Consider the following 13,574-nt stretch of genomic DNA (forward strand, 5'->3'; position numbering starts at 1 on the left):
GCCAAAGGTGCTTCAACAAAGTACTGAATAAAGGGTCTAAATACTTATGTAAATGTGTTATATTATTTTATTTTTTATTATAAATCAGAACAGTTTTTGCTTTGTCATAATGGGGTATTGTGTGTAGATTGATGAGGGGGAAAACAATTTAATCAATTTTAGAATAAGGCTGTAACGTAACAAAATGTGGAAAAAGTCAAGAGGTCTGACTACTTTCCGAATGCACTGTATATAATCTATGTACAATTCTGAGTAATAGGTGTAAGTGTAAGGTTGCGGGATTATTTTGATCTTTACCATGTAGGGATTGTCACACAACTTTTCAGACAGATGTTGAAATGTTCAGCTGTGTTTCAAAGGACTTATTCAGACACTGATAGTCCAGTTCCCCTGGTTACCAACCTATATTCACCCGCACCAAAAAGAAAGTCTGCTGATGAAATCATCAGATCCGCTACGTTTCCTGCTGCCCATGTCCCCCCTCTGGATGACACATCACTGAACAAGAGCGACCACTGGCCCCCCTGCGCTCTCTCCCGGGCCCTGGTTGCCTTAGGTACAGTAGGCTCCATATGAGCATGCTTACACTGCCCTACCTCCCACCCCTTGGAGGCTCACTACCCCTTAGACATTTGTGGAGAACCAAGAGGATTTGATAGGTTTGAGCAATATGCCAATAGCTCACTGATATAGGTGTAATTTCTGCCATATTCTCTCAGATTTCAACAAGTGTCTAGGATGTAGTGGTTGGGGTTCTTTATGAATAGGGCAGAATATAACTTTTATGCACTAGTAGCTTAAACCCACCACTACGTTTTATTGCATCCCTGCTCTCACTAGAATTTGACTCCAGAACACAGACTTTTACAATTATTTTTGCTGATGCTGAATAGTGTCTCCTTGAAAGGCTGTCATGTCACTTTTTGCTTACTAGATCTTCAGTTTTACTTTCGTTTACAGCTACCTATACAACCAATTGATTGATATACAGGTAATTACCAAAATAATGGAACCACTTTTAGTTTATTGATAGCAGGTGCTTCCACACAGGTGTGGTTCCTGAGTTAATTAAGACATTAACATCCCATCATGCTTAGGGTCATGTATAAAAATGCCCAGTTGCACATTATAATTGTTGTATTTTTTTGTTGTTGAAGGGCTGTGTGTGTCTCAGTCACCAGATCTCAACCCAATTGAATACTTATGGTAAATTCTGGAGCGGTGCCTGCGTTTTCCACCACCATCAACCAAACACCAAATTATGGAATTTCTCATGGAAAAATGATGTAGCATCCCTCCAATAGAGTTCCTGACACTTGTAGAATCTATGCCAAGGCGCATTACAGCTGTTCTGGCGGCTCGTGGTGGCCCAACGCCCTATTAAGACACTTTATATTGGTGTTTCCTTTATTTTGGCAGTTACCTGTATCTACACCATTCACAAATGACTTGGACAGAGCTACTGTAACTGAGACTGGCCTCAAACTGACCTGTCTTCCTACACTGTGTTTTTCTGTGTATTAAACTAATAGTACAAAGCTCATCTTGTGAAGACTGTTGTAATGTCTGCATTAACATTCAGTGCAGCTGAGTAGTTGTACTGCCCTGGTGTTGTCTGTGTGTATGTCTAGTCAACGATGTCTCTCATTTGTGTTCTCCCACACTCCTGTTCTTCAATCCCACTGAAATGGATGGAAAGATAAATCCTACAGTACTTTTGTGAATCCATTTTAAAATCCTGGACAGTACTTTTGTGAATGTGATGACCACAGATGGAAGCATTCTATTATGCATTCTGTTGTAGTTTTGGACAGTCTCATTTTACTGTTTCTAGCACTGCTCCTCGGTCAAGATGTCCGACTGTGTTCACGCACAGTGATAAGTGTCATGCCCTGATCTGTTTCACCTGTCCTTGTGATTGTCTCCACCCCTCCAGGCGTCGCTGATTTCCCCTAATGTATTTATCCCTGTGTTTCCTGTCTCTCTGTGCCAGTTCCTCTTGTATGTTTCCAAGTCAACCAGCGGTTTCCCGGTCTCCTGTTTTTTGCATTCTCCTTTTTCTAGTCCTCCCAGTTTTGACCCTTGCCTGTTTCTGGACTTTGTACCTACCTGCCTGACCTTTCTGCCTGCCTTGACCATGAGCCTGTCTGCCACTCTGTACCTCCTGGATTCTGATCTGGTTATGACATTTTGCCCTGTCCACGACCATTCTCTTGCCTACCCCTTTGGATTAATAAACATTGTAAGACTCCACCCATCTGCATCCTGAGTCTGCATCTGGGTCTCGCTTTTTTCGATCCATGAACTCCTGGTAGACATGGTCTCTGATCGGGGTTCTCGTCTCAGCTCTGGAAGGCATTCTGCACCCTTATTGGGTCATCAGCCAGCCTGTCATCCAGATTCCATCCCCAACCAATGGTCAGTCGGCGCGAGCCAACCAAGACCTGGAAACCACACTTAGATACCTAGTCTCAACCAATCCCACTACCTGGAGCCAACTGGTCTGGGTGGTGTATGCCCGGAACACCCTTCGCTGTTCTGTATGCCCGGAACACCCTTCGCTGTTCTGCCACGGGACTCTCCCCTTTCGAGTGCTCCATGGAGTATCAGCCTCCACTCTTCCCGGAACAAGAGCAGGAGGTCAGCGTACCCCTGACCCAGATGTTTGTCCGACACTGTCGACATACCTGGGGAAGAGCCAGGGCGGCTATTCTCAAGACCAACTCCAGGTATCGTCGACAAGCGGACCGTCGCCGGACCCCAGCTCCCCGCTACCGCATTAGGCAGAGGGTATGGCTTTCCACTCGAAACCTGCCCCTGCGGGTAGAGTCCCGCAAATTGTCTCCCCGGTTCATTGGTCCTTTTCCCATCTCCAGAGTCCTGAGTTCCACTGCTGTCTGTCTTTTTACCCCTTACCCTCCATATCCACCCTACCTTCCATTTGTCCAGAATTAAGCCTGTGTCTCACTGTCCTTTGTCTTCTGTTTCCAGGCCCATCCCGCCCCCCTGGGTAATCGATGGCCAGCCAGTGTATACAGTGAGACGCCTCCTGAAGGTTCGACCTCGGGGCAGGGGTTTCCAGTACCTGGTTGACTGGGAGGGTTATGGCCTGGAGGAGAGGTGCTGGGTTCCTGCTAAAGAGATCTTGGACCCGGCCCTCATCGCCGATTTCCACCGCCGACACCCCGGTCAGCCAGGTATGCGCCCAGGTAGGACGCCTGGTGGCGTCCCTGGGGAGGGGTGCTTTCACTCCCTGATCGGTTTCACCTGTCTTTGTGATTGTCTCCACCCCCACCAGGTGTCGCTGATTTTGCCTAGTGTATTTATCCCTGTGTTTCCTGTCTCTCTGTGCCAGTTCCTCTTGTATGTTTCCAAGTCAACCAGCGGTTTTCCTGTTCTCCTGCTTTTTGCATTCTCCTTTTTCTAGTCCTTCCGGTTTTGACCCTTGCCTGTGTCTGGACTTTGTACCCACCTGCCTGACCTTTCTGCCTGTCTGCCACTCTGTACCTCCTGGATTCTGATCTGGTTTTGACCTTTTGCCTGTCCACGACCATTCTCTTGCCTACCCCTTTGGATTAACAAACATTGTAAGACTCCAACCATCTGCCCCCTGAGTCTGCATCTGGGTCTCACCTTGTGCCTTGATAGATATGGACCTGTGTGTCGGTGTGTGCGTGCATGTTTTTTGTTGGCTTATTCGTGGGTTGTGTATGCTACTCCTAGGATCAGAAGGAGGAAGGAGACGGTCTAGGGAAGAGGAGGAAGAGGAGGCCCTGAAGAGAAAGCAGCTCCAGGAGGAGCATATCAACAAGGTTAGAGAAGGCACATTAATACACCTGTTCCCACAAACACACACTGGTCCAGTTATGCAGCTCTGCTCTACTATTGTACAGTATGTTTGTAAAACGTTATGCCTGCAGGTATAATGCTTAGAAGCATGATCAAGCCTTCATACTGTCTCATAATAATGTTTACACTACTTTATGTTTCAACATTTTAACTGACTCAAAATAGCTGGTATTTAGTAAGGATCATTATGAGATCAGAAAACATAAGATGGTCATACGTGCTCAGGACAAGTGTTACAGTGCGTTATAACTTGATCATAATGCATTATACCTACCGGTTTTAAAAAGGCACTGAACATGCCGTTTGGCATGTGTATTTTTCTGTTGCTCATTTGAAAATCGAGATTTCAGTCTTGAAGGTGTGTTTCCTGACCGATTCCGCGTTTGGTTAATGATCTTTCTCCCCCATGAGGCACTGTAGACGCAGAAGCTTATTTCACTTCCTCAAAATCCACAGAATGGACATCAAACTAAGGTGTTTGGTGCAGTATTTCTCAAGTAAAAAATGTGCGATGATGTGTTGTCTCATGTAAACAAAGTCAGGCTGCTGGGCAGGTCTGTGTCTCTATCTATGCTATTGGATAGAGCGAAATCACCGCAGCTGTTCACCCCATCTTAGTGGGCAAATATAAATGTACGTCAAATCAAAACACAACCTTCATTTACCCGTTGTGTCACACGGATGTTCCAAACTCCGTTTTAGACAAGACTATGACCCAAATAATCCTATTTTCACTTTAGTACATTGTACATACTAGAATAACTGTTTCTGACTCATATTGATGCCATGTAGGCTGTTTTCAAAAGGATTCATTTCTTTTTATAGACAGTTGCTCTTTAAGTTACATTTTACCATAATGTTCTGTGGGTCCACAGATCCAGTCTGGTTTGGGGAAGCTGATAATGAAGGAGGAGAATGAGAAGGAGCAGATCAGGGAACGCAGCCAATCAGCTCAGCGCTATGACCCCCAGCAGACCAACTGTGATGGAGGTATGTTCTCACCATATAGTAACTAGCACATTGTTTAGAAGAACCACATCAAATGAGCTGTAAATTATGGTAGTGTTCATTAGGCACCAAATTGAAGAAAGCGATCAGAAGCTAATTGAAATAGTACCTCTATCTATAGAGTAGAGTCTTTAATATCCCTGAGGTGCAATTCATTTTGCAGCACGTAGTTAACAAAACACAATGAGCACATGACAATACATTTCCACAAAAACAAAACCAGTATTCACAGCAATATGCACACAATACTACTACAGCTTGTTTGAGGAAGCTGACAGCAGCTGGGATGACAGTTTAGACCTGTTAGTTTTAAACTTAGGGAGCCTGTATCTGCGCTCTGAGGGAAGCATTGTAAATTCATCAAATAAGGGATGCTGGGAGTCTTTCCGGATGGATTGCACCTTGAGTCTGACCTGTGCCTAACATGCTGACCATACCGCCCGCGTTAATAAGTTTGCACACTTCAACGTGTGTCTGCGTAGCCAGGCACTAAAATAGATTATATTTTAGATTCTAGGTTCTATTTTTGATGCTTGACTTGCTGAAAGTCCCATCTCCTCATTGGTTTTTAGGAGCATAAACTCATGTGGGTGATTAAAAGATGAAACGAGGTCCACACTCCGGTCCAGTTAGTACCGGTAATGCACCTTAAAGTTGGTTGCAAACCACCATATAAAGTCCACAAGAGAAGACCAAAGGAGGAGAGATTACTAGAAACTAACTAGGTGTCCCTTTTTATCTGTGGATTAATTTTCAAAAAAGAGAACATACGATTTTGTGTGACTCAAAATAGGTCCAAATTCAACAACGATCCAGAAAAAAAGCACCTAACAACAAGCTAGCTAGCTAAATGTCCATGAATGTTTCAACCTGTCACCAAATTAATATAGTTGGTTCAGAGTTCATTCATACCAATGATCCTGCTACTTTATTTCACAACGCCACTTCCAAGATGGAGGAGCAGTCGGACGTGTGTCTGTCTTGTCCTGTCCCATGTATATATTTTAATCTCACTTCCCATCTACGGACTGAATATACTCTCCTGCAACCCGCCTGACCCAATGTGGTACGGATCTGCTATTTTTATACTTTAGAACCGGAACCCCCTTTCAGCAGCTAGCCATCTAACTAGCCACTAGCTAGTAGTCAGTTAGCCACTGCTAGCGATCCTCACCGTTAACTCGGACATCAGCCAGCCTCAACCCGGTCAATTCCTGCCAGTATGCACAGCTCAATATCAACCCAGAGCATATCGGACTGCTTTTTCTCTAGCACATCTCCGGATTCCTACCGCAAGCTCTGAACCTTTACACCGGATCATCGCAGCTAGCTAGCTGCTATCCGAGTGGCTACTCCTGGCTAACGTCTCTGTCCCGAAGCAAGCACCAGTTAGTCTGGAGCTCGTCTCGAACTAGGCCCATCTCCCGGCTAGCCAAAGAGGTAAACCAGACAATTCTTGAGCTACAATTCCTATTTTGCCAATTGGCCTGGACCCTTTACTGCCGACACGGAGCCCCTGCCGACGTAACCGTCCGAGGTGGTCTCAACAGGCTCTTCTGTTGCGACGTCCCCGGCTGCCCATCTGCTATCCCTGGCCCGCTAGCTGTCTGAATTGCCATGTCTACAGCTCGCCTAGCGTAGCAGCGACTACGCAATCTGGCTCCCTGACTCATCTAGTGCTACTCATTGAACACTATGATCACTCGGCTACACATGCCTCTCTCTAATGTCAAAATGCCTTGTCTATTGCTGTTTTGGTTAGTGATTATAATCTTATTTCACTGTAGAGCCGCTAGCCTTGCCCAATATGCCTTAGACCTTTTGTTCCACCCCCTACACATGTGGTGACCTCACCTGGCTTAACTGGTGCCCCTAGAGACAAAACTTCTCATCGTCACTCAATGCCTAGGTTTACCAACACTGTACTCACATCCTACCATACCCTTGTCTGTACATTATGCCTTGAATCTACTCTTCCGTGCCCAGAAACCTGCTCCTTTTAGTCTCTGTTCCGAACGCACTAGACGACCAGTTCTTATAGCCTTTAGCCGTACCCTTATCCTACTCCTCCTCTGTTCCTATGCTGATGTATAGGTTAACCCAGGCCCTGCAGCCCCCAGCATCACTCCCATTCCCCAGGCGCTCTCATTTTTTGACTTCTGTAACCGTAAAAGCCTTGGTTTCATGCATGTTAACATTAGAAGCCTCCTCCCTGAATGTGTTTTATTCACTGCTTTAGCACACTCCGTCAACCCTGATGTCCTAGCCGTGTCTGAATCGTGGCTTAGGAAGGCCACAAAAAATCCATACATTTCCATCCCTAACTATATAATTTTCCGACAAGATAGAACTGCCAAAGGTGGCGGAATTGCAATCTACTGCAGAGAACTCTGCAAGCTGTCATACTATCCAGGTCTGTGCCCAAACAATTCGAGCTTCTGCTTTAAAAAATTCCACCTTTCCAGAAACAAGTCTCTCACCGTTGCCGCTTGTTATAGGCCCCCTTCAGACCCCAAGCTGTCTTGGACACCATATGTGAATTGATTGAACCCATCTATCTTCAGTTTCAATAAGCATTTTTCTATGGCTGGCCATGCTTTCCACCTGGCTACCCCTACCTGGGCCAACAGCTCGGCACCCCCTGCAGAAACTTGTCCAAGCCCGCCCGCTTCTCCTTCACCCAAATCCAGACAGCTGATGTTCTAAAAGAGCTGCAAAATTTGGACCCCTACAAATCACCTGGGCTAGACAATCTGGACCCTCTCTTTCTAAAATTATCCGCCAAAATTGTTCCAACCCCTATTACTAGCCTGTTCAACCTCTCCTTCGTATCGTATGAGATCACCAAAGATTGGAAGGCTACCGCGGTCATCCTCTTCAAAGGGGGAAACACTCTAGACCCAAACTGTTAGACCTACAGTCGAAGTCGGAAGTTTACATACGCCTTAGCCAAATGCATTTAAACTCAGTTTTTCACAATTTCTGACATTTAATCCTAGTAAAAATTCCCTGTCTTAGGTCAGTTATGATCACTTTATATTAAAAATGTGAAACGTCAGCATAATCAGAGTGATTTATTTCAGCTTTTATTTCTTTCATCACATTCCCAGTGGGTCAGTTTACATACACTCAATTAGTATTTGGTAGCATTGCCTTGAAATTGTTTAACTTGGGTCAAATGCTTCGGGTAGCCTTCTACAAGCTTCCCAGAATAAGTTGGGTGAATTTTGGCCTTTCCTCCTGACAGAGCTGGTGTACCTGAGTCAGATTTGTAGGCCTCCTGGCTTTCTCACACTTTTTCAGTTCTGCCCTCAAATTTTCTATGGGATTGAGGTCAGGGCTTTGTGACGGCCACTCCGATACCTTGACTTTGTTGTCCTTAAGCCATTTTGCCACAACTTTGGAAGTATGCTTGGAGTCATTGTCCATTTGCAACCAAGCTTTAACTTCCTGACTGATGTCTTGAGATGTTGCTTCAATATATCCACATAATTTTCCTACCTCATGATGCCATCTATTTTTAAGTGCACCAGTCCCTCCTGCAGCAAAGCACCCCCACAACATGATGCTGCCACCCCCATGCTTCATGGTTGGGATGGTGTTCTTCGGCTTGCAAGCCTCCCCCTTTTTCCTCCAAACATAAGGATGGTCATTATGGCCAAACAGTTCTATTTTTGTTTCATCAGACCAGAGGACATTTCTCAAGTACAATCTTTGTCCCCATGTGCAGTTGTAAACCGTAGTCTGGCTTTTTCATGGCGGTTTTGGAGCAGTGGCTGCTTCCTTGCTGAGTGGCCTTTCAGGTTGTCGATATAGGACTCGTTTTACTGTGGATATAGATACTTTTCTACCTGTTTCCTCCAGCATCTTCACAAGGTCCTTTGCTGTTCTGGGATTGGTTTGCACTTTTCGCACCAAAGTACGTTCATCTCTAGGAGACAGAACGCGTCTCCTTCCTGAGCGGTAGGGCGGTTGCGTGGTACCATGGTGTTTATACTTGCGTACTATTGTTTGTACAGATGAACGTGGTACCTTCAGGCATTTGGAAATTGCTCCCAAGGATGAACCAGACTTGTAGAGGTCTACCATTTTTTTCCTGAGGTCTTGGCTGATTTCTTTTGATTTTCTCATGATGTCAAGCAAAGAGGCACTGCGTTTGAAGGTAGGCCTTGAAATACATCCACAGGTACACCTCCAATTGACAAATTATGTCAATTAGCCTATCAGAAGCTTCTAAAGCCATGACATCATTTTCTGGAATTTTCCAAGCTGTTTGAAGGCACAGTCAACTTAGTGTATGTAACTTCTGACCCACTGGAATTGTGATAGTGAAATAATTTCTGTAAACAATTCTTGGAAAAATTACTTGTGTCATGCACAAAGTAGACGTCCTAACCGACTTACCAAAACTATAGTTTGTTAACAAGAAATGTGTGGAGTGGTTGAAAAACTAGTTTTATTGACTCCAACCTAAGTGTATGTAAACTTCTGACTTCAACTGTATATTCGCCCTGCCTTTCTAAAGTCTTCGAAAGCCAAGTTAATAAACAGATCACTAACCATTTCGAATCCCACTGTACCTTCTCCACTATGCAATCTGGTTTCCGAGCTGGTCATGGGTGCACCTCAGCCACGCTCAAGGTCCTAAATGATATAACTGCCATTGATAAAATACAGTATAAAAAACAGCCTTGGTTTCTCAAATGACTGCCTCGCCTGGTTCATCAACTACTCTCAGACAGAGTTCAGTGTGTCAAATCGAAGGGCCTGTTGTCCGGACCTCTGGCAGTCTCTATGGGGGTACCACAGGGTTCAATTCTCGGGCCGACTCTTTTCTCTGTATACATCAATGATGTTGCTCTTGCTGCGGGCGATTCCCTGATCCACCTCTACGCAGACGACACCATTCTATATACTTCCGGCCCTTCCTTGGACACTGTACTATCTAACCTCCAAACGAGCTTCAATGCCATACAACACTCCTTCCGTGGCCTCCAACTGCTCTTAAACGCTAGTAAAACCAAATGCATGCTTTTCAACCGTTCGCTGCCTGCACCCGCACGCCCGACTAGCATCACCACCCTGGACGGTTCCGACCTAGAATATGTGGACATCTATAAGTACCTAGGTGTCTGGCTAGACTGCAAACTCTCCTTCCAGACTCATATCAAACATCTCCAATCCAAAATCAAAGCAAGAATCGGCTTTCTATTCCGCAACAAAGCCTCCTTCACTCACGCCGCCAAACTTACCCTAGTAAAACTGACTATCCTACCGATCCTCGACTTCGGCGATGTCATCTACAAAATAGCTTCCAATACTCTACTCAGCAAACTGGATGCAGTTTATCACAGTGCCATTCGTTTTGTTACTAAAGCACCTTATACGACCCACCACTGCGACCTGTATGCCCTAGTCGGCTGGCCCTCGCTACAGGTTCGTCGTCAGACCCACTGGCTCCAGGTCATCTACAAGGCTATGCTAGGTAAAGTGCCGCCTTATCTCAGTTCACTGGTCACGATGGCTACACCCACCCGCAACACGCGCTCCAGCAGGTGTATCTCACTGATCATCCCTAAAGCCAAAACCTCATTTGGACGCCTTTCCTTCCAGTTCTCTGCTGCCTGCGACTGGAACGAATTGCAAAAATCTCTGAAGTTGGAGACTTTTATCTCCCTCAACAACTTTAAAAATCTGCTATCCGAGCAGCTAACCGATCACTGCAGCTGTACATAGTCCATCTGTAAACTACCCACCCAATTTACCTACCTCACCCCCCATACTGCTTTTATTTATTTACTTTTCTGCTCTTTTGCACACCAGTATCTCTTCTTGCACATGATCATCTGATGATTTATCACTCCAGTGTTAATCTGCTAAATTGTAATTATTCGATTTATTGCCTACCTCATGCCTTTTGCACACATTGTATATAGATTCTCTTTTTTTTCCTACCATGTTATTGACTTGTTTATTGTTTACTCCATGTGTAACTCTGTGTTGTCTGTTCACACTGCTATGCTTTATCTTGGCCAGGTCGCAGTTGCAAATGAGAACTTGTTCTCAACTAGCCTACCTGGTTAAATAAAGGTGAAATAAAATAAAAAAAATAAAAAAAATCTTCTACATTTGAACACACTGTACATCAATTTTTCTATTATGTTAATGACTATGTTTGTTGTTTTTGTCCCTTTGCTTTATCTTGGCCAGGTCGCAGTTGTAAATGAGAACTTGTTCTCAACTGGCCTACCTGGTTAAATAAAGGTGAAATATATAAAAAAAATGTTATCCAGTTTATTACCCTAAGATTACCAAAACAGCAGATCATATTGAATGTTAAAATGGATTCAATTAACAATCTGTAAAATATGGTCATCAGCTTCCTATCCACCCTGAAACGGCTGAGTTTCCTCAGGAAGAACAGGTGCTGATTTCCCGTCGCACAGATAGCGTCCACATTGGCCTCAACTCTGTTGAAAGGCTGTCAAAGGAAGTGCCAAAGTATTTGTATTGATCAACAATCTCCACTGGCTCACCATCAATCAGTCTGCATTGATGTCAGGGAGCTCCTCCGGAAATCAATAGCCATATCATTGGTTTTCTTGACATTAAGTTCTTAAAAGGCGCGGTCACCCCATCCAACATACTCCTCCACCACTGGGCCATGGCTCACCTCTTCATCCGGTAAAACACTCTCGATAACGGAGTCATCTGCAAACGTAATGGGGTGTCTAGAGTCGTGATTACTCTGAAAATCATCAGTGCACAATACAAACAACAGAGGGAAAAGACATACCCCCAGGAGGATACTGTGCCAGATTGGGAACCGTTGACTCTCACCCTTTGAGTTCGGTTGGTTAAAGTCAATCAACCAGCTGACTACTGTACTGTATGTTAAAATCAAGATCAAAATTGGACAAAAGCCTCTGCTTAGAGGGTGTATACAATTAACTTCAGAAGAGAAGTCAACAGATAGTAGTCTGGCATGGGTCTTACTTCCCTCAAGATGTTTAAGGACCTAGTTAAGAAGAGTGATGGTTGCATCTTCCACCAAATCAACATAACAAACACAAATGTTTTTGTTTTCCGCCGAAATTTTTTTTGAAACCTTTTGATATGGTGTGCACCAATAAATACCATCCTGGTCAGATCCAACCTCAAAAGCAACCCTATCAAATAAACAGCATGAACCATTCAAACTATAGGACAGCCAAATCGATCTTAGATGTTTCATCGAAATTATGCTTACTGTAAGTGTCAACTTTTCAGATGATTCCAAAACCTCATCGCTGCCTGGTTATGGACGGAATGGATTACATCGGGTAAGATCAGATGCTTCACATATCAGATATCACAACTATTTATTCACTCCAACAATAAAATCTAACTTATTGATTCATGTGGATGGTTTCCCCTTATAGGCTTTGATTGACAAAGTGTTGTTGATTATATTGTACACATGTGATCGCTGTTACAATACTGTCTCTGCCCCTACAGCCTCAGTCCACAGATTTCACTCCGTACAACAGCCATGGCAACATGTGTGGGGGAGGAAGAGGTGAGTGTTGCTCAACAAATACAGCTGTGGTTGTGTTCACAGCTACTTCTACATCTACATACAATTTCAATATTCTTAAAACTACAATCTAGACATTCGTTTTTCAGCAAAATGACAGCCCTGTCACTACTTTTGGTATACAGTTGAGGAATGGGGCTTGGGAAATGTAACCCCTCCCAGATTGTACCTTTAACTGATAATACACTGCTCAAAAAATAAAGGGAACACTTAAACAACACAATGTAACTCCAAGTCAATCACACTTCTGTGAAATCACTGTCCACTTAGGAAGCAACACTGATTGACAATAAATTTCACATGCTGTTGTGCAAATGGAATAGACATCAGGTGGAAATTATAGGCTACCTCCGGCCTTTGTGCAAGGAGGAGCACTGCCAGAGCCCTGCAAAATGAACTCAAGCAGGCCACAAATGTGCATGTGTCTGCTCAAATGGTCAGAAACAGACTCCATGAGGGTGGTATGAGGGCCCGACGTCCTCAGGTGGGGGTTGTGCTTACAGCCCAACACTGTGCAGGACGTTTGGCATTTGCCAGAGAACACCAAGATTGGCAAATTCGCCACTGGCGCCCTGTGCTCTTCACAGATGAAAGCAGGTTCACACTGAGCACATGAGCACATGTGACAGACGTGACAGAGTCTGGAGACGCCGTGGAGAACGTTCTGCTGCCTGCAACATCCTCCAGCATGACCGGTTTGGCGGTGGGTCAGTCATCGTGTGGGGTGGCATTTCTTTGTGGGGCCGCACAGCCCTCCATGTGCTCGCCAGAGGTAGCCTGACTGCCATTAGGTACCGAGATGAGATCCTCAGACCCCTTGTGAGATCATATGCTGACACATGCACATTTGTGGCCTGCTGGAGGTCATTTTGCAGGGCTCTGGCAGTGCTCCTCCTTGCACAAAGGCGGAGGTAGCGGTCCAGCTGCTGGGTTGTTGCCCTCCTACGGCCTCCTCCACGTCTCCTGATGTACTGGCCTGTCTCCTGGTAGCGCCTCCATGCTCTGGACACTACGCTGACAGACAAAGCAAACCTTCTTGCCACAGCTCGCATTGATGTGCCATCCTGGATGAGCTGCACTACCTGAGCCACTTGTGTGGGTTGTAGACTCCGTCTCATGCTACCACTAGAGTGAAAGCACC

The 13,574-nt window shown here is 44.9% G+C and overlaps 1 protein-coding gene across 8 annotated transcripts in view; it reads left to right on the forward strand.

The window, feature by feature from the left end:
- Window positions 1-12,522, forward strand: part of LOC139570580 (actin-binding LIM protein 1-like) — a 150,037-nt gene extending 137,515 nt beyond the window's left edge. For all 8 annotated transcript variants that reach the window (XM_071392550.1, XM_071392547.1, XM_071392551.1 and 5 more), the window contains 4 exons: window positions 3,724-3,812; window positions 4,725-4,839; window positions 12,127-12,179; window positions 12,355-12,522. In XM_071392550.1, the coding sequence (XP_071248651.1) occupies window positions 3,724-3,812; window positions 4,725-4,839; window positions 12,127-12,179; window positions 12,355-12,507 (410 nt within the window). In that variant the 3' untranslated portion in view covers window positions 12,508-12,522. The remainder of the gene's footprint in view (window positions 1-3,723; window positions 3,813-4,724; window positions 4,840-12,126; window positions 12,180-12,354) is intronic.
- Window positions 12,523-13,574: the final 1,052 nt, after the last annotated feature.

Source organism: Salvelinus alpinus, chromosome 3, assembly GCF_045679555.1.
Source record: "Salvelinus alpinus chromosome 3, SLU_Salpinus.1, whole genome shotgun sequence".
NCBI classification, from domain to species: Eukaryota; Metazoa; Chordata; class Actinopteri; order Salmoniformes; family Salmonidae; genus Salvelinus; species Salvelinus alpinus.